The sequence below is a fragment of the Megachile rotundata genome, chromosome 11 (assembly GCF_050947335.1).
Source record: "Megachile rotundata isolate GNS110a chromosome 11, iyMegRotu1, whole genome shotgun sequence".
Lineage (NCBI taxonomy): Eukaryota > Metazoa > Arthropoda > Insecta > Hymenoptera > Megachilidae > Megachile > Megachile rotundata.
This window is the reverse complement of record NC_134993.1, coordinates 14251945-14272550: the sequence shown is the minus strand read 5'-3', so window position 1 is coordinate 14272550 and position 20606 is coordinate 14251945. Positions and strand designations below refer to the sequence as shown.

The 20606-nt window shown below is 36.3% G+C and overlaps 4 protein-coding genes and 1 long non-coding RNA gene across 8 annotated transcripts; 3 read left to right on the top strand and 2 right to left on the bottom strand.

Annotated features, from left to right (window-relative positions):
- Positions 1-1352: 1352 nt before the first annotated feature.
- LOC143265422 (uncharacterized) lies at positions 1353-3537 on the top strand. The gene is made up of 3 exons (XR_013039962.1): positions 1353-2074; positions 2238-2999; positions 3445-3537. It is a non-coding gene; the product is annotated as an uncharacterized LOC143265422 (long non-coding RNA).
- A 116-nt stretch (positions 3538-3653) lies between these two features.
- Positions 3654-4980, top strand: TpnC25D (Troponin C at 25D). Its single transcript, XM_012299005.2, has 3 exons — positions 3654-3971; positions 4379-4799; positions 4878-4980. Exons 1-3 carry the CDS (start codon positions 3969-3971, stop codon positions 4904-4906), a joined length of 453 nt encoding a protein of 150 aa, XP_012154395.1. The 5' UTR covers positions 3654-3968; the 3' UTR covers positions 4907-4980.
- A 53-nt stretch (positions 4981-5033) lies between these two features.
- On the bottom strand, positions 5034-8868 carry Hex110 (hexamerin 110). Its single transcript, XM_012299003.2, has 7 exons — positions 8741-8868; positions 8209-8549; positions 7849-8136; positions 6757-7768; positions 6554-6690; positions 6192-6483; positions 5034-6135 (listed from the first exon to the last, which is right to left on the bottom strand). Exons 1-7 carry the CDS (start codon positions 8814-8816, stop codon positions 5189-5191), a joined length of 3093 nt encoding a protein of 1030 aa, XP_012154393.1. The 5' UTR covers positions 8817-8868; the 3' UTR covers positions 5034-5188.
- Positions 8869-10960: 2092 nt separating this feature from the next.
- Positions 10961-15182, top strand: Miro (mitochondrial Rho GTPase). 4 transcript variants are annotated; one of them, XM_076537368.1, is made up of 14 exons: positions 10961-11625; positions 11706-11911; positions 11983-12033; positions 12099-12200; positions 12272-12313; positions 12397-12562; positions 12623-12743; positions 12823-13015; positions 13086-13352; positions 13510-13722; positions 13798-13994; positions 14228-14266; positions 14462-14539; positions 14902-15182. In XM_076537368.1, the coding sequence occupies exons 1-14, from the start codon at positions 11391-11393 to the stop codon at positions 15026-15028; spliced, it is 2037 nt and encodes a 678-aa protein (XP_076393483.1). In that variant the 5' UTR covers positions 10961-11390; the 3' UTR covers positions 15029-15182. The 4 variants fall into 4 exon arrangements, with proteins under 4 accessions (XP_076393483.1, XP_012154406.1, XP_012154407.1 ...); XM_012299016.2 differs by having other exon boundaries at positions 10962-11625; positions 14462-14533; XM_012299017.2 differs by lacking the exon at positions 14462-14539 and having other exon boundaries at positions 10964-11625.
- Positions 15183-15870: 688 nt separating this feature from the next.
- LOC100881344 (coiled-coil-helix-coiled-coil-helix domain-containing protein 2) lies at positions 15871-16833 on the bottom strand. Its single transcript, XM_003700505.3, has 3 exons — positions 16669-16833; positions 16159-16526; positions 15871-16081 (listed from the first exon to the last, which is right to left on the bottom strand). The coding sequence occupies exons 1-3, from the start codon at positions 16695-16697 to the stop codon at positions 16071-16073; spliced, it is 408 nt and encodes a 135-aa protein (XP_003700553.1). The 5' UTR covers positions 16698-16833; the 3' UTR covers positions 15871-16070.
- Between the last annotated feature and the right edge of the window lie 3773 nt (positions 16834-20606).

Genomic DNA, 20606 nt, shown 5'->3' with positions numbered 1-20606 from the left:
ATGCAAAGTGCAATATTTCGGCACTTTGACGACGTAGTATGGTTCCTGAGGCATTTAGAAACAAATTTCTATTAGGGTTTGATGCGTTTTGATGCCTAATAAAGCCAGAAAATGAATTTTTGTCGAATTCGGTTCAAAACGGTACAGGTGGCGCCATCTAGCGGCGGGCGGCGGAACTACGAAAAACTAAAATCTCGATTTTCTCGAAAACTAGGCACTTTTCCGAAATTCTGAGATATACAAATTGTTCCTTATCGCCTACGGAATCGAATGAGTACTTTCATAGCCCTCTAGGACCCTTATTAAAGAAATTAGAAAAATAGCCCATTTCATGGACCAAAAAATTGCCGTCCATCTAGCGGTGAAAGTTGGAACTACAAAAATAGAAAATCTCGATTTTCTCGAAAACTAGGCACTTTCTCGAAATTCTGAGATATACAAATTTTTCCTTGTCGCCTGAGGAATCGAACGAATATAATTATAGCCTGCTAGGGCCATTATTAAAGAAAATAGAAAAATAGCCCATTTCATGGACTAAAAAATTGCCGTCCATCTAGCGGCGAAAGTTGGAACTACGAAAATAGAAAATCTCGATTTTCTCAAAAACTAGGAACTTTTCCGAAATTCTGAGATATACAAATTGTTCCTTGTCGCCTACGGAATCGATAGAATCCCATTATAAGACGCTAGCGTTATTAATAACGAAATTAGAAAAAAGTGTCATTCATGGACTTTTTCGATTAGTTCCAACTTTCACCGCTAGATGGACGGCAATTTTGTAGTCCATGAAATGGACTATTTTTCTATTTTCTTTAATAATGGCCCTAGCAGGCTATAATTATATTCGTTCGATTCCTTAGGCGACAAGGAACAATTTGTATATCTCAGAATTTCGAAAAAGTGCCTAGTTTTCGAGAAAATCGAGATTTTCTATTTTTGTAGTTCCAACTTTCACCGCTAGATGGACGGCAATTTTTTAGTCCATGAAATGGGCTATTTTTCTATTTTCTTTAATAATGGCCCTAGCAGGCTATAATTATATTCGTTCGATTCCTTAGGCGACAAGGAACAATTTGTATATCTCAGAATTTCGGAAAAGTGCCTAGTTTTCGAGAAAATCGAGATTTTAGTTTTTCGTAGTTCCGCCGCTCGCCGCTAGATGGCGCCACTTGTACCGTTTTGAACCGAATTCGACAAAAATTGATTTTCTGGCTTTATTAGGCATCAAAACGCATCAAACCCTAATAGAAATTTGTTTCTAAATGCCTCAGGAACCATACTATGTCGTCAAAGTGCCGAAATATTCATTTCTTTATTTTCCTTATATGCATGGTCGAACCTTCATTTTTTACGTTTAGTTCGCCCGTTTCGCCGCTAAATGGACGCCAATTTTTTAGTCCATAAACTGCACTATTTGTAAAAGTTTGCTACTGCGCATGGGGTCAAAGTTCAAAATTGACCGTTAATTTCCAGAAGTGTATTTCAGCCCAGAGTGAAATTTTTTCACCCCTTAAACCTGGATGCTCGCCTTCGGCTCGCTCGTTCAAACATTTATTGTCGTTTTAAATGACTGTTTGATATCGATAATTCATTAATCATAATTTGTAATTATGAAAAGCTCAATCGTAAACAAGCAAGACATTACAGTCGGTCATTGTTATCTATAAACTGCACAGAAAATAATAACGAGCAAAACACTGTTACGGAAGAACGTTGTCACTATATTAGGAAGTCTGGCAGGAGGCCAACGAGATGAATTGCAAATTAAGGGAAATAATCCTATCAATACGATTCGCGTGGAAGGATAAAGTTATTACAATCTATCCAACATTCTTTAATTTGCATAAAGGTATTGCGTTCGTGTTTGTTACGGTTACAGCTAATTTCATGGTTTTTGAATCGAGACACGTTCTATTAGTAACGATGCTTTTACCACCCACGTAGTGCCTTTCAGGATCAAAGCAGAATGATGCCACATACCACGGAGCTTTATTATGTAAACTACGTTGTTACTTCACGTACATGTTTTTTCATGGAAAGTCGGAAATATTTTCAGGTCTCTAAAAATTCTCAGGTGACAAAAGCGGAATATCATACAGTTAGTTATGTAGTTGAAGCATTTGTAATTTTTTTTTACCTTTTGTAAACATTGTTGTAAATGTAGTAACCTATATGTTGAAATGAGTCATGTAGAACTTAAAGTTTGAAATAATTGGCGGTAAACATTAATCTGTTAGGAAGAGTAAAAATGGAAGAGGTGATATTACCAAGGAGAAGGAATTCATTTTTCGAGACGGATCCAGTAGGAGGGGCGGCATCCGCATACCTCTCTAACGAGTCGGCTTATGAGCATGATCTCCTGCCAAGGGAACGCTGATTTTCAGAACTTGGCACCGTCGCATAATTGCTTTTGCACGCTTGAAAAGCCGTTGTCACTGCCTACCGAGCATTGACAAGATGAACATCACCCACGATGACGAGGACCACGATGATGATAACGACTATGACGCATTACCACACAAAGTATTTTTAACGAGACAAATTTGTTGGTCTCTTAGAAATCAAAATCGATCGAATGAAAATAGGACGAGTACAAATGTCCCTTGTATTCTTGTGTCATTCGAAATGAAGATGTCCGTATATCAACCTGCCACGGTTAATTAATCACCTCACATTATTTATAGTGCTGCTTGTATGAAGGATGTGGTAGAAAGAGTATTTGTTTATTGGTTAATAAACTTTTCAAGTAAACTTTTGGTAAAATTTAAATTCTGTATTGATTTAAAAATTCAATAATTTAAAAGAAGGATCTGGAATTTTTTTAGATAATGGAACTGTCATCAAGGTTATGAATTCAAAAAAATAATTAGAAGGAAAAATAGAAGATTAAAAGCAAGAATATGCGTTCCATTCGCGTTTGGCAAATCGCACGCTTCATTGATGAATCGTTCGGAAAGAGTCCGAGGACCCGTTATATTTTCACTGGTATACTAAGCCAGGTATATACGTTGATGTTGTAATAGTTTGCAACGCGTGGGTGTAGGATCTAAGAACAGCAACCCGGTCTGAAAATTGCACATGGATATTACTCGACGTTGTTCCATCGCCCAAGAATTATAATCATTTACCTAAAGATAGACAGATTTATAAGACAGTCAGTCAGCTCTGAGTAATCACTGTTCCAAGCCGTTTTGGATACCATCCTGTTAACACAATGACCATTGAGAACATTCTAATGCATACTTTGGCAAGATAAATAACACTTCTTTTTCCAATTTTCCTCTATGTTAACATTTTATGAATGAACTACAATCTTGTATACAAGATGTTTGTAAATTTTAACTGTTTATCAAACTTTAGTACAAGAAATAATTTTTATAAATTATTGTATACTTGGTTGCTGTATTAGATCCACTAACACTTTATTTTTCTCTTTCTTTTAAGGTTATGATTTCGATCGTTTTTGAAAGGACCTATAGTGTATTTTATATAAATATGAATTAGATTATCTACTAGCAACTTTACTCGATATTTTAATTTCTTCTTCTCTTTCTTTTAAGGTTATGATTTCAATCGTTTCCAAAAGGACATCACCTATGTGTATATATAAGTATATATAAATATAAGTACATATAAGTATGCGTTGCTGATGGTATATGAATTTACATAGCGCAATAAACTTTATTCAAATTACGGCGACAATACAAATCCAATAAGAGAAATAAAAACGAAGGGACAAAAGTGCAGCCAGCAAAGACGATCAATGCAGTCTAGCGTGATTTAACATCGGCCTTCTATTTCGCGGAAGACCTACTTATAACATATTTCATTTTTCGTCGCGTCGCTCTATTTTTGCGCCCACTGATTTTCTAGCTGCTTTACCAGACGTGGACGATGTCTTTATACCGGGGTGGAAAAGCCTCGGCACTTCAGGTGTCCGTAGTCCGCCGTGCAAGATATCCGTCAGCATGGTAAGTGTCGCGGTCACGGATTTTTATTATCGTGTTCGTGTTCCATCGTCCGATCAGTGAAATAAATTCGTATCAGTGAATGTAGTTCAATGGAAAAAAATTGAACATATGGTTGTAAAGGAGAGATAACGCAAATCGGGAGCTATGGAAGATAACTGGTCACTGATCTGACTGCAAATTATACTCGGATTTAAAAAAAATATGCAAGATAAACGGAAAGATTAAATTTAAAAATTAAGTGGTATTGTTAATAACTGTTATTCAGCTTACAACTGTAAACCTACTAAACGTACTTTGTCATGTAAATTGTAGTAAATATAATTTTGTTAAATTAAATTATGAGTCGAATCGTTGATAGCAATAAAAGAGCTAATAATAAAATAATGAAAATGATTTAAAATTTATAGGAGGAAGACGACCAAAAGATGGCCGTGATGCGAAAAGCATTTCAAATGTTCGACACCACGAAGAGTGGTTTCATCGACACTCTGAAGATATCAACGATATTGAACACCATGGGCCAATTGTTCGACGACGCAGATCTAAACGCTTTGATCGAGGAAAATGATCCAGAAGGAACAGGGAAAGTAAACTTCGACGGATTCTGTAGGATCGCTGGTCGATTCTTAGAGGAAGAAGACGCTGAGGCGATGCAAGAGGAATTGAAGGAGGCTTTCCGTTTATATGATCGCGAAGGGAACGGATATATCACGACGGCTACCTTGAAGGAGATTCTTGCGGCTCTCGATGACAAACTTACTAGTGCTGATCTCGACGGTATAATCGCTGAAATTGATACCGATGGATCTGGCACGGTCGACTTCGATGGTGAATATTTCAACTTTAAGACATGACTTATACAATCTATTTAACTTGACCAAAAATTTTTGTGATTTTTTGTTTTAGAATTTATGGAGATGATGACCGGAGAGTGATCAGCTTACAATTAAAATGTTAATTTAATTTTTTCGTTAGTGTCTTAATTGTTTAATAAAATGCTCGTTTAAAACCTGTGAACCCGTCCTTAATCCTAATTCTAGTGAAAGGTGTATAGAGACCATATTTTATAATAAACATTTGCTCTTTAAAGCAATTTATTCATTATAATTGATACATTGATAAATCAATTTTTTTTGATAGATTAATGTTACAATATTTCGCGCACTAAATTCGTGATATTAAATCATCGTATACGGCTCCACCAATAGGAACTGGATTTACTGAGTGATGTCGTTGGTGGGTTGTCCTGCGTGGTAGACGAGAACGTCCTTGACGAAGATGTTGGGGACGCTGAGGGCACCAGGGGTCAGAGGTCTGTCCAATGGGAAACCAAGGGGTTTGCCATCAAGGGAGATGGCACCACCGATGATTTCAGAGATGGGTTTGTTCTGGAAGTATTCGCTGACGGTCGGGTCTTGAACAGTTTGTGGCTGAGCGTAGGCACCTTGGAAGCCACCAGCGTGTTGTTGTCCACTAGCGACGATGCCAGTTCCGGCGATTCCACCTTGTACTTGTGGTCCCCAGGATTGTACTCCACCGATACCTTGAGCTCCTTCCATACCGTATGCGATCTTAACAGCTTGAGGGCCTTGTTCAGCGCCTAATGTTTGTTGTACTCCTTGGAGACCAGCGGCAACACCTTGTACGGTACCTTGGATTCCTTGGACACCTGCGAGACCTTGTACACCAGCTACGCCAGCTGGGACGCCTTGGAGACCTTGTACGCCTTGTTGGACACCTTGTACACCTTGTTGAACACCTTGTACACCTTGGAGGTTCTGGGTTCCCTGCATTCCTTGTAAACCTTGTACACCTTGGGCACCGTGGGATCCCCATTTGATTCCGTGGTGTTGTCCGTAGATCATTTGAGCGGCTTGGTATTGTTGTCCTGCTTGTCCTGCTTGACCTTGGGCTTGAGCTTGAGCACGAGCTTGGGCTTGGGCTTGGATTTGTTGTTGGATCTGGTTCTGCATTTGTGGGGTTTGTCCAGAGATCGATTGTCCGCGTAATCCCAATCCTTGGGCGGCTGCAGCTGCGTTAGCTACTCCAGCACCAGGTTGAATCCAGGTCATGTCTTCGCCTTGGCCGACTGGGTTCTGGATTTGGTTTTGTGGGTATTGTCCGTGGTATTTGGTGTAGACGTTGGCATAGTGGTTCCTCACGGCTGTAACAGAGCAATGTATAAGACCTTGCAATGAACTATTAACTGTTTCATCGTACCTTGGATTTGTTGCTGAGCGTTGACCAAGTTTTCGGGGAGGACTTCCACGTTCTGTTGGATTCCACCGCTGACTTGAGCGAGGTTTTGTTGTTTCAGTTGTTCGTATTGTTCAGGTTGGACGATCTGGAATTGTTGGTCTTGGAAGGTCAAAGCTTGTTCTGGGATCACTGGTCCGTATGGGACGTTGAGTGGGTTAGAGCTGGTGATCACGACGACAAATTGAAGAGGGAAACCTTGTTGTTGTCCCTTGGGGAGGGCCAATCTAGCTGGGAAGCTGAAGATCTGGTGTGGCTGTAAAATGAATTTTGTTATGAATACCCTTACTATTTTACCCCGAATAAACTGCAAGTAGTTCACAAACCTCAGTGATGTAGTATGGTTCTTGGGAGCGGATAGCACCGTTGACACCTTGTTGGATCTGGGAGACGGATGGCCAGTCAAAGCTCTGTCCTGGGGCTTGTTGAGAGTTCCTGATGATGACGTTCTGGCCAGGGTGAACTGCAAACGAAGAGTGTCATAAGAATGTTGCAATCATTTACAAAAGAAAGAAATATTAGAACATACGGTTGTGGATGAATTGGTCGAGCTCAACGAAGAGATGCCTGTTCTGGGAGATGCCAATGGGTTGACCCTTGTAGTTGTGTTTCGGTCCAAGGTAGACACGGACAACGGCGTTGGGAACGTTTTGTTCGCTGTGTACAGCAATCTGGTATTGGAAGGGATGGTGGTCCAACCTCTTGAGATGAGCCTTAACATGAGCGGTAACTTGTTCTTGTTGTTGTTGTTGGGTCTGTTCAGACTGTGGAGTAACGGAGTCCAGGTCGATGTAGTAGTCAGTGAAGAGTGTAACAAGGTTGCTGACATCAACGTTCTGGATGGTGACTCCAGGGAGGATGAGGTCGTTAGCTTGGTAGGATGGCAGAGATTGTTGGTATTGTTGGTAGAGGTTCATCACTTTCTTGAAGAGTTGGTAGAAGGCTGGGTCGTGCACAGCGGTTTGTCCAAGTTCAAGGGCAGATGGAGTGTAGTCCCATACGTTCTCAACTTCAGGGGCGTTGCCGAGGAGTTTGCGAGCTACAGCTTGAAGGCTTCCGTAGTATCTTGGGTTGATGCTTCTGCCGCAACCTTCGATCAGGTCACCAAGGATGTTCATGCCTTGTGGTTGGTAGAGAGAAAGGAAGCTTCCTTGTGGGGTGATGACATGGCCAGAGTCGATGGCTTCCATCAGTCTTTGTTCCAGGGTGGTGACAGCTTGGATGAGCTGGTTCTGTTGTGGCTGCAGTTGGAGGTTCTGTGGGCGGCTTGGGAATTCAAGTCCGTTAAGGTTGCGGAGGTGTGGTTGGTAGAGAGCTTGCACATTTTCGTAGTCGATTTCTTGGATGGGGCTGAGTCCGTTGGAGAGACGGTTAAGTTCGTAGTGAGCCAACAGTTGTTGGTGGAGGTACAAGAATTGAGCTCCATGGCCGATGGTGTTTTGTTGGTTCTGTCCTACTTGTTGCAAGTATTTGCCTACGATTTGTTGTTGGTATTGTTGCTGAGTCAGGGGTTGTTCTTGTTGTTGTTGTTGTTCTTGGTCCTGCTCAAACAAATAGAACATATGATCTTTCAAATACTGTATGAAAGAGTTTACTTGTTAAGGTTTTACCGATCACTTACGTTGTCCAAGATGTAAGAAGCAAGGTTGACGTAGCTGTAGTAGGCAGCAAGACCAACATCCTGAGTGAAGTAGGAGAGCTGTTGCTCTTCGTGGGACAAGGTAGCGGAGTAGTTGACGGGGATCAAAATGTTGTGTTGGATGTTCTGTTGAATAGCTTGTTGGATGCCAATTTGTTGAGCTTCCTGGATGATTCTGGCGTCCAAGTGGAATTGGGGCAGGATTTCGTAGGCTGGGGGGAGGATCACACCCTGTGTGTCTTGGCGAGTCAGAACAGCAGCAGCAAAGGCCTACAGAAGAAGATTTGATGAGTCCATTGCATTTATGCAATTGTTCTATGTTCTCTTCGTGCGATGTTATACCTTAACGAATTGTCCTTCGTTGACATGAACGCGAGCCCAGGCAGCGGTCTTCAGGAAAGTTGGGTAGTCCTTGGCGCCTAATAAAATTCTGGAAAGAAGGGCGACTTCTTTGCGCAGTTGGCTGATGGAGTTGCTGTACACTGTACCCTTAGGTTGTACCAGACCAGCTCTTACAGCACCACTGTAGTATTTCACAATGATGGGGTTGTTGTATTGGTGTGCATTGCTGTCGATGTCATAGGTAGTGCCAAGGTTCTGAAGCTGTGGGTTCGGGATTTCTTGTGTGATCTTTTGCAGGAGTTGGATACAATCTTGTTGTTTTCTGAGGAGATCCTGGTCAGCTACAATGAATAAATTATTAATTATTATTTCAATAAACAATTGTTAAGATTCAATTTGGTTCATAAGATGTTAGGCAAGTTATGAAGAGTAGATGGAGAAAAAGAAATTCAAAATTCAAACACCAGTTTTCAAGAGAAAGTTTATGATATTATTACCAAATAGTTATAAGATTTTAAAAGTGTTAACTTACCAGCGCGTTGTTTGACGCTACCGCTGTTGCAGGAGGCAAAAGCCACAAGACCTAACAGGACAAATAAGAACCTCATTGTATATGATGAAATAGTACAATGTGATGCTGACTGAACGTTCCGCCAGGCTTTTATACCCAAATCCTATCGAAGAAAGCGTTTATCGGCGACCTGTCGACCCACCTCCCTCAAGATTTCGCGGTCTAACCGCGATATCCTTTGCTACTTCGAATATGCTCGACGCATTCGATCGAAGGTTAACCGATGATACGTATCATCGTCAATAGATTTTGTATCAGGTTGTAACAAAATTTAGCACCTCTTATCCGCCCATATTCTGCGATATGCACTTAGTCAATTTTTCTCTTCATACTTTAACTAAAGATGTACAGTACTTAGTCTGAAATTAAAAATGAAGTTGAAAAATAAATAAATAATGAAATATAAATTAATATACATATTCTTTACCTTCATGAACATTAACAGATTCTAAAGAAATTGCCTTAACTGATTTTATAAGAAAAAATTTGTAAAAGGGTCATTTGGCCTTTTTTGTAGTTGTAGTGTTAATAAAATTTCAATCTTCTTTCTCAGGGTTCAAGATTCTATGGATTCAAGCTTCCATACATTTTCAAATGGTTATTTTTCACAACATGCATTATTTTTTATAATATCAAGGTTTTGAAATTTCAATGTTCCTCTTGAGTTTCTATGATTTAAAAATTCTTTCCTTTCCATTCTCCAAAGTTCCATCCAGAGTGCCACTCCTCCTTGGAATGCATTATTTTTTATAATATTAAGGTTTTGAAATTTCAATGTTCCTCTTGAGTTTCTATGATTTAAAAATTCTGACCTTTCCATTCTCCAAAGTCCATCCAGAGTGCTACTCCTCCTTGGAAGTTATTGCAAATTTTTACTAAAACCTGAAAAAAGACATGCATCAGACTCTGGAATCACTATTTCTAAAATAAAAAATTTCAGAAAAAATAGCAGCCTATTTCCAGCATAATATTTATTAAGTAATTTTAATTTTACTTTTATTATATAATATATAATAGTACTACTAATACTACATAGATTGGCAAATTTATTTATTTATAATAACAATAATGATTTACTATATACTGACATGTTATTTTAATTAAAAAATTTATATCGATTATTATTTCGCAATAAAGTTCAATTATCAAAACATTTTTAACATTTTTAGCAGTTGCAAAGAGAGCACAAAATATTGAGGGTCATCGGTATCTTCGCGCGCGGGATAATATAAGATAATGAGTGTTGAACTCTCAGGTGACTATATGCGCAAGGGTTATCACTTTGTTTACCTCTTAAATGTTTCGACTGTATTTTTATATCCCCGGGGGGTAGACAGAAAGGACAAGACCTTTATCAATAAGCAATTCTTCCAATAAACACGCAGGGAGATAAAGAAGATTCGATTGTTTTTCCTTTTTTCCTGCATTTGAAGTTTTCGTTTATTAGAACATGCAATTCGTGTATGTGCATGATAAGAATTTGAAAAAATATTCTATTATATCTTTGCATGGTAATATCGTTTAATAAATTTCTTTAGTGATAAGTCAGTTTTTACCATTCTCTTTTTTTGGGTATACGATGACGCGCTGCTTTTTGCGAATAATTGCATACGAAAACATGAAAAAAACAAATCTCGTGAAAGTACGATAACATAAAAAAGCAAAAATATACTTTGGTTTCAGATAATAGCAGCACAATCAATTGCAACTTTTTTCTTGTTTTACCCTGTATCATTGCTATTTTTTAATTTCTCGTGTTGATGCAATAGTACGCCTATAACCCTGCAATATTTGAACAAATTTCAGAACAAAAGTTTTCAACCATAAAAGATGCCATTTTGAACTGTCATGTTATAGCTATATACCTGTAGTGTTAAGTAACTTCTTCTCCTCAGTTTGAATTATTCCAAACCGCTCTATAATAGCTATAAAAACTATTTTTACAGACAAATATATATAAATAATTATAATTTGATAACAAATTTTTACCATAACAACAATAATTCGACAATACTTATATCCATCCATACTTCAACTCAAAAATTAATCTGAAACATCGAAATATTTGAGTACTATCGATTTTTTAGAGCTTCAAGCATATCTAGCGCAACGCGTGATTTAAATGTGGCCGCTACGGATCCATGAAATTCATTCTACAAATAGAATTATCTTTTATTTAGATTGCTTTCCATTCGTCCAAGCACTTGATTCGAAATCGAACGACCTTTTCGTTCGATATCCTTACGATCGAAATTATCTCTCCTCTTTTGAGCTTTTTGTCAATTACACGCGCACGTGTATACGTTTTATATATGTATATACTGTCATTTAAAGTACTGAACGTAACCTTGAAAAGCCCACCCTCGAAGCACAAGTTCAATCGCTGCGGGTGAAGCAACACATTTTTTCCATATACGAAGATTTAGGGAGATCTGTAACTTCCAATCATAGATGACGATCGCTGATAAAATGTCGACATAGGAGATCGAGAACTACGACGAAGTGACGTTTAGTTGCTGGTGTCGTGGTAAGGTGCAGGTATAGGTTAGGGCAAAGTAGCAACGGTTTCGTTTAGAAAGGACGAAAATGTTCTTAAAAAATTAAGCGGTAAATGCCGCTATTAGGCGTGATAAGCATTTTATTCAGTATGGTGCAACGTCCAGTAGCGCCTAGGCGCAACGTCAGAATTCTGTTGATCGGTGATCGTGGAGTCGGTAAGACTTCTCTGATATTGTCATTAGTGAGCGAGGAGTACGCGGAGGATGTACCCTGCAAGGCAGAGGAAATCACAATACCGGCTGATGTCACTCCTGAACAAGTGCCCACGCACATTGTTGATTATTCAGGTACATAAGAATATTCTAATATTCTTATAAATTATAGGAAACATTCAATGATCATCCCATTTGTGATATTTGATTTTTAGCTGCGGAGCAAAGTGAAGATCAGTTGAGCGATGAGATTCAAAAGGCACATGTAATTTGTGTAGTATATTCTGTGGTTGATGAAGATACGTTGGATAAAGCAGCTAGTTACTGGTTACCGTTGATCAGACGATGTTCATCCAACAATCGTTGTCCGGTGGTTCTTGTAGGGAACAAGATCGACCTGGTTGATTATTCTACCATCGAGGTTTAGCGCAATTGCAAAAGTTATATTATTTGATCTACTTATGTGATGTATTAATTTATTTTAATTTACAGGCTGTATACCCTATAATGAAAGAATTCACTGAAATTGAAAGCTGTATTGAGGTAAAAAGAATTATAATTGTTTTAATAGGAATTAAAGCAGTTTTTTTATTTTTTATTGATTTTAGTGTTCTGCCAAAACATTACAAAATGTTTCGGAAACATTTTATTATGCACAAAAAGCTGTTTTACATCCTACTACTCCATTATACAATTATGATACTCAAGAGGTAAGATGTAGTAAAGGTATATTTCATTATAAAGATGTCTGAATAGTTTACTAACATAATACAATGTTTAGCTTACAGAAGAATGTAAAATTGCACTCCGAAGAATTTTTAAGGTAACTAAACATTGTTTAAAATTTGTACATTCTACTTGCACCTACATACATATTCTACATACACATTGGATTATTTGATACAGATTTGTGATTTGGATAATGATGGTTTGTTAAACGACATGGAATTAAATGCATTTCAACAATGGTGCTTCAACACTCCATTGCAACCACAGGTTCTGGAAGATGTAAAAGCTGTCTTGTCAAAAAATATTCAAGATGGCATTTGTAATGGATGTGTTACTATGAAAGGTATTTTGCATTAGGTAACATATAAAGACTGGTATAGGAAAATGTCTTTATTGTTTGCAGGTTTTATGTATTTACAATGTTTATTTATACAACGGGGAAGAAATGAAACAACTTGGGCTGTGTTGAGAAAATTTGGTTATGATAATGAGTTACAAATGTCTAAAGAATATATAAATCCACCGTTAGTATAAAAACAATAAAAGATATTAAAAATTGAGTTTCTTCATATATATTTTGCATGTTCTTTTTATATTATGTAGGCTTAAGGTTCCTGTTGGTTGTACGACTGAATTATCACACAAAGGTCAAGAATTTTTAACCTTGTTATTCATGCAACATGACCGAGATCGGGACGGTGCTCTTTCGCCATCTGAAATGGAATCATTGTTTTCACGATGTCTAACTGCACCCTGGGGAGAAGAATATAAATATACTGTACCAACTAATGAAAAGGTATATTTTTACCCCTTATCAATGCTTCATTTCTCCATTTAATTACTTTTATAATTGTTTTGATTGATAGGGGTGGATGACGTTTCAAGGATACATGTGTCAATGGGCATTGTTAACTCTTACTAATGTGCGGAAAACTCTAGAATATTTGGCATATTTAGGATATAACATGTATAATAACGAATGTCAAACAAACGCAGTTGTAGTTACTCGTGAGAAAAAGTTGGATTTGGCAAAGAAACAATCGAGTAGGAACGTTTATAGTTGTCACGTGATTGGTCCGAAAAGCAGTGGAAAAACAACATTATGTAGAACATTTGTTGACCCTAAACTCGAGGTACATGTATACAAATAGTATATATTGATACTAGATATCGGGTTGGAACTATTTTCTGGTACGCATTGGGCTATCGCTCTCTTCGTCCGTAAATTTCACCGGCTCTACATATATGTAAATGTAATGCTATTAAAGTAACTATGTAATACGGTTGCAGAAGTTAACTGATGAAGTGGTACCGTCAAGTTCACACGTAACCGTAAACACGGTTCACGTGTATGGTCAAGAAAAGACAATAATTTTGCGGGACATAAACATACTTAATGTTCAAGATGCTTTAACTCCAGCACAAATACAATGTGATGCGGCAGCTCTCGTTTACGATGCTAGCAATCCTAAGTCATTTGAATACATCGCACGAATTTATATTGTAAGCGTTGTATTTCATTGTTGAACCAAGTGTGTGTAAGGTACATGTAGTAAATTAATTTTATTCTTTTTTCAGAAATATTTTGCGGACAGTAAGATCCCCGTTCTCATAATAGCAAATAAAAGTGATCTTTCTGAAGTAAAACAAGAATATTTACTGCAACCAGTAAGTTTTTGCAATAAGTACAAACTGATGCCGCCACAACCTTACAGCATCTCTCGCACAGTACGTCGGGAAATCTTCGTTAAATTAGCAACGATGGCAGCTTTCCCGTAAGTTCAATTCTTTAGATTATTCACTACGAGTAGATATAATTTATACAACTATTACAACCCAAAGACATTTTATGAAGTCACGTTAAATTCAAATTATCACAACAAAGTATTAGTCTCAAAGTTATGTTGCATTTTGTTTGTTATTGTCAAATGTTATTTTATAGCTTTTAAGAAAGATATTTTTCCAACTGAATTATTATTAGATACTAACAAAAAGATTTCATGTTTAGCCGCTTTCAAGGAGCATGGGTATTATTTTACAGAGACAGGTTGGTCTGAATTTTTGCAACAACGTAAGCATTGTAAGCTTGAGCAAATCGTGAATCACATTTTTTGTTCTGTTTTATTCATGTATCACTGCACGTATACACGTCCAGATATGTAGTCGTCAAATGTGCTAGGCGATTTGCTCAGAAGTTGCCGCATGATTAAGGCTATCATAACATGGTCTTAAATATTTTCAGTCCTTTGAGGCGTATGGTCCAAATGTTGCTTGTGAAACCCTCACCTACTCAATGGTGGAGTTCTTTTACAAGGTTTTTGTTCGTATTATAAGTTTCTGCTCATTTCACGGCGTGCTCACGACTTACAATATGAAATGTTACAACTACTATTTTTTTTTTTGTATCTGCATGAGCATGAAGTACGAGTGATTTTTGAATTCTTATCGTGATTTTTTATATTCCATGTACATTTTGGAGATACAGTTTGTATTTTATATTACGTATGTTATGTTTTTGTGACATTTTAAAAAAACTAGCAATACTCTATAGGGTGGTGTGTTATGTTATTATTTAATTACATTATTTAATACAATATGTATGTACACATGAGTTTTCTCGTTATTGGTGAATTGGTGTAATTTATTTTCGATCGCTATGAAAAATAATTCTTAACGTTACAGACATATAAACCAATTTGGACTAATGCAAGGGGACTCCATTGTCTGGTGGAAGGCAGGTCTTGGAATTGCAGTTGCTACTGTTGCTGGTTTTGTGGTGATGCGTGTATTAAATACGGAGAAAAGATAGTCTACCATATTTCTTTTCTTGCACATTTAACTGCCTCTTTTGGTGAAGTATAAAACCGTCTTTGGAAAACGCGTTAAGTTAATAAACTATGTTCTTAAATCATTAATTCCTTATCCTTGACTGGTTTATAATTAAAGAGAGATTTTTTTGTTTATCGTTCTACTATTTAATGTACTAATTCATTGGTGAGTTCTCATGTTGCTTAGTTTGATGTTTTATTCACATATTATGTTGCTTTGCACATATCCAAATTTTTATTTCTTGCAGCACATTTGAAACGCTATTGTATTACAAAAATACAGGACTTTATAGCTGTACTTCAGTCACGAGATTTTGGTTTAATAGAAGTTATTAATCTCTAGCAGATTAAGTTATTGCTCATAACCTTACTAATATTAATATGAAGATCAAAAATTTTTCCTACAATTCTGGCTAAAATAGTTTTTTTGTTAAATTTACAAATACGTGCGTGTATGTGTGCACATTTTGATTTGCTATCATATATTATTAAAGAAGAGAGTAATCTTAGTAGTTGAAATATTAGTGGCACATTCCACATTCTTATCAGAAGTAATTAAAGTACATTACACAATAATAAATATCACTATTTCATAATGCTTTTATAGATATAGTTCTTAAAATCACTATTTCATATAACTATTTAAAAGTGTTTAAGCTACAATGCAGTAATTATTCTTAATTTTACATTATTAATAATTCTGCTGTTATATAATCTGTTTCTTTCAATCAGTTTATTAGTGACATGAGGCGATTTTGTTCATATATATAAACACACATATATAGGAAGACCAGGAATGGAGTACAATAAACAACAATACATATACACAGAAATTAATTTATTCCAATTTGATACACGTACTGATCATAACATATCTGTAATACATGCAGGTAATACTTAACAGAATTTTGTTTTAACAGATATTAGAATTGTTCATAAAGACTATTGAATAATTTCCATATTTTTTTCCTAAATTTTGCTATCAATCAAATGCTACAATCCCCATTTGTTAAAAATATTTATTTAAATTAAATCTGAAATTAAAAACAAATTTAAATATTATTTTGCACCATTCAAATCAACAAATTTAACTTAACAATTTAATACATACGATTAGAAGCTTTGCATTGACGAAGAGCTTCATTGAAACCTTCGCATAGTGTAAGATCTGACTGGTTCTGAGCACAGTCTAAGAATTGTTTAACCTCCCATGCACAAGCACCACCAGCAGGTGCAGCTGGAGCAGGTTGTGCTACTGGGGCTGCAGCAGGTGCAGCGGCTGTTTCAGAACCTCCACTGAAGAGTCCAGTTACAGCATGTCCAATGGTGTGACCAACAGCTGAACCAATGGCTACACCTCCTGCAGTAGCAGCCATTTGTCCCATGAGGGATGGCTGTTGAGGTTGGGCCATCATGGGTGTAGCTGCTGGAGCAGGTGCTGGAGGATGAGAAATTGGCCTGGCTGGAGCCGACCTAGCCCTAAACAGAAAAACATGAACATTGAACACGTTTGCAAATGGACCAAAATAACGCGTAATTTCGTTAAAACAACGTTGTATGATTTGACAATTGTTAGTAGTGTACAGAAAATTGTGTACGAATTAAAAAAAAAAATACTTACGATCTTGAAGGTGCAGATCGTCGAGGCATGTTTTATGATTATGCACAATAAATTTCGTGTGTAACTTGTACGTTCGTTCGCTCAAGAGATTCTTGTGACACTACGACGAAATCTTTACCTCTAATCTCTCATATATACACGTTACGCAACACGATCGAACTGCGCAAACTCTGAGAGAATCCACGAACCTTCCAGAAATAAGACAGGAAATAAATTGTCTTGAGCACGAAGGGACGCACTTCAGATTGTATCGAAATTAATAAACATTTAATAAACTAAGCATTGTTGACAGGTCAGGTATCGACAAACTTTATTTCATAATTTCTTTATACATTATTATTACAATTATTAAAACGATTTGTATATTACGCTATACCTTCAATGAGAAACCCTACGAATCATACGATCAATTTTCATCATTTCAAATAACAGTACTACATAACGTATGACTTTTCTGACGCTGAATTCATATACAACTTTACGGATTTCCGATCTTCTCTGTTTCTACATAACCAAATTTTCCAATATTTTGTCCACCATGTAAGTATGTGATCGCTGAAATAAAAAGTGTACGAATCAACAAATAATAAACAACCCATTAATGTTAGAATAATATCAATTAATTTCATATGACGCAATTATGCAAATCATGATGCTACAATGTTATTATATACACATGTATCTATATGTAATACATTGTTATTAAGTAGACAAGCATTCGTAGAATTCGGGTATATTTTTATTTCTGCATATGTTACAAATGCATGATGCATCGTTGCACGATTTTGTGCAAAACGATCCGTTTATAGTACATAAAATAGGCTTGTATATATAATCATGCATATTTAATATTAGAGATGAAGTACAAAGTACGGCACTTACATTGTTATTCATGCAATACAATCTAAGATGTCGACATCATCGACAATATCACTGTAATCTCTAGTCTCTTTCTTTTAAAATACTTTTTCAATATTTTGAAAGTCTCATCAGTAGCATTTTCAAAAATTATCCTTATACGCACTAGCGCCAGATGGCGCCAAGTGCGTCGATGGTGTCGTGTTAAAAAATGCGCGCGCATAAATATAAAATTTGAAAATCAAATGTGGTCAATAAATTAGAAAACATTTATATTTATAAGTGTTTAACAAAGTTGTATTAAACGTATAATTTATAAATACATAAATAAGGAAATTTGAAGAGATGAATTAAAATAACTATTTTATTTACAATTTTTTTACAAAGTTGTGGCGCGTACATGTTATTGCTGTACAAATTGTATTTAATTAATTATGAATATGACTTAACAAGAAAGATCATATCCCTTTAAAATGCTCAGTCAATAGTACGAATAAAATTGGATCATGTCAAATAATTGAAAATCCAATTACTTATTTTATATAAAAAATATATATATATATATTTCTCTGTAGAAAAAAAATATTGCACAAAATAAGATTCCTACACAGCTAATGATAGTCTATGTATAAATCGAGTGTGGTGAATGTATAATGTAACTTAAAAAGATAAAATATTAATACATATAAAAATTATTTGATAAAAATGATATCTTTGATCCACTTTTTATACTTATTCTTGATATTATATCTTTTATAATAAATTAACTATTTTCTTTCAGTTTTTCAATCCGTTGTCTCAGTCTTCTCAGAACTTTTATATCAGAAACTGATATTTCTGTCTTTTCAAAAAATAGTAACAAACAATCTGCAGCCTCCAGTGCCTTGGTTGGGTCGATTTCAGCGTCCGCAAAGTCATTGGTTTCCGGTTCTGTTATGAATAAAATAATGTATTTATCAGCAATATTATGTATAAGCAGAATCTGCTTGTAATTGATAATTGAAATTCAGCAATTACACCTAACTTAAACCTTTTACAACAGACTCCTAAATTTATATTATAGCGCATACCAATTTTTACATTGTCGGTGCATTGTACTGCTTGAACGATATCTTCATCGGTTATGTTATCTGTATCAACTTTGATCCATTTGTTAACCTCTTCCAACGTTATGTTCTCAAACTGTGGAATATTTTTAGACGCTTCATGGATGTATTCAGGTGTAATTATCTCTGATTGGTCGATGGGCTCGACAGGAAGATTCAGCAAATCTTTCCAACAAGTACAAATTGTTTTTGGCATTACTTCTTCCCAAGCGTCGCTAACGAAGTTAATGGCATGCTTTACATTGAACCCTTTCATTGCTTCGTTATAACTTTGCCCGATGCCTTGAACGTTCATTATAAACGTTAACAGTTTTGACCTGTATCTGTTCTTTATTTCCTCGATAACACCCTGGTCCATAGGCTGGATCAATTTCGTGATGTTTGTTGGTAAAAATACTGCTCTTATTCCTCCTACAGTTAAGACACTAGCTGATAAATGTAGCTTGATATTATCCAGTAATAAAATGGCCTTCTCGGGTAACCCTCTAGATCTTAAAAATGCAAGAACGTGTGGAACAAAGTCGTCCTTAAACCAGGTCTCAAAAATTTTCGCGCTTAACATGGCATTTGGATGGCTAGCATATTTTACTGGTAAAAGATGTGGCGCTAAATTTTTGATCGATCGTGGCTTTTCGAACCGCCCGACTATCAATAACGGAATTTTCTTTAATCCTGTGGCATTGGCGCATGCCATTACCGTCAATCGGTCTTTAATTTTTTTATAGCCTGGCATTGAATGCTCGGTTGTATGAACTAATATCTCGTTTGGCATCATTTTGTAATATAGATCCGTCTCGGATGCGTTAAATACTTGGCATGGTGTTAAATTTTCATCTTCCATTAATTTTAATAAAGTGCTTTTGAAATCTGTAACCAGTTCGGTGTCCATAAAAGTTCCTAACTGGTCATCCGAAGATATTGCTTGCACCGCACTCCTCTTTTTCCACGTACGGAACCAACCGTCGCTGGCCTTAAATGATTCCATGCCTCCGAATCTTTTGAAAAATTCGTGTGCTTTTGCTAGAAAAATAATTTCATGTAAGTATAAAGAATTACGCTTTACGAAAATAAATGGTAATTATTTAAAATAGGATACTGAATGATTTCTTTAAAATGTGGAAAAATGAGGCCACCGGGTATATACGAATCGACGTGACGAATGTTACAAGACGCTTGCGCGTCACTTTTCGTTACGAAGGGTTCTTTAACCAATGGGAACTACCATACGCAAAATCTCGTCTCATACGTACAGACCTCTGTACTAAATAATACCTATCGAATCGCTGGCTATTAGAGTCTAAAGTGATTGAAATTATTTTTTTATTTATTATCAAAATTAAACTCAAACCTAACCGCCATTACATATCAAATGCATGGTGTTAAAAGTACTTTTGCGTACTCGAACACTAAGGCCGGTTATATGTATAGGAAAAAAATATTCAGTTGACATTTTTTAAGGTCATCAAAATCGGTGAGCTGTACCCTATTTTGAATAAATTCCAAAGTAAAATTTAAAAAAAATATTCGAAGCTAAATTTTACACAAATTATATAAAACATAATTTCATATTTTGCCATTTTACTTTGGATTAATCCATTTCCGCGTTACTTTAAACATTATGACTGTACCTTTGACATCCGTAACACTGACTGTTCTGTTTAATTTTTTTTCTCGGTGGAACCATATTGTTAACGCTTCATTCACCTTCTCTACGGGGGATAGACGCACCCGTTTCGACTCAGCAGATAAGCTACTATACTTTTCTAGCTTTTCCCTTTCACGTATCCATTTCCGGATCGTACTCTCGTCGACCTTGTATCGTATCGCTAAGTAATTCGTTGATGCACCAGCATCTTTTAATTTCAATACCTCTAATTTCTGCTGAAGCGTTAACGAAGAATACGATTTCCGGTTCGTTTGAATGGCATTGCTCGTACTCAGTTGCATCGTACTGCTTGTGTTCTGTTGGTTTAC

Bases quoted from the DNA above. Each gene is read 5' to 3' on its own strand.
- TpnC25D (XM_012299005.2), top strand. The intron at 4,800-4,877 runs GTGAATATTTCA...TTTTTGTTTTAG, and splicing joins TGGCACGGTCGACTTCGATG to AATTTATGGAGATGATGACC.
- Hex110 (XM_012299003.2), bottom strand. From the start codon at position 8,816: ATGAGGTTCTTATTTGTCCTGTTAGGTCTTGTGGCTTTTGCCTCCTGC. The intron at 7,769-7,848 runs GTAAGTGATCGG...TTGTTTGAGCAG, and splicing joins CTTCTTACATCTTGGACAAC to GACCAAGAACAACAACAACA. The intron at 6,691-6,756 runs GTATGTTCTAAT...CTTCGTTTGCAG, and splicing joins CGACCAATTCATCCACAACC to TTCACCCTGGCCAGAACGTC.
- Miro (XM_076537368.1), top strand. From the start codon at position 11,391: ATGCCGCTATTAGGCGTGATAAGCATTTTATTCAGTATGGTGCAACGT. The intron at 12,034-12,098 runs GTAAAAAGAATT...TATTGATTTTAG, and splicing joins AAATTGAAAGCTGTATTGAG to TGTTCTGCCAAAACATTACA. The intron at 14,267-14,461 runs GTTGGTCTGAAT...AAATATTTTCAG, and splicing joins GTATTATTTTACAGAGACAG to TCCTTTGAGGCGTATGGTCC.
- LOC100881344 (XM_003700505.3), bottom strand. From the start codon at position 16,697: ATGCCTCGACGATCTGCACCTTCAAGATC. The intron at 16,527-16,668 runs GTAAGTATTTTT...TTTTCTGTTTAG, and splicing joins CGATCTGCACCTTCAAGATC to GGCTAGGTCGGCTCCAGCCA.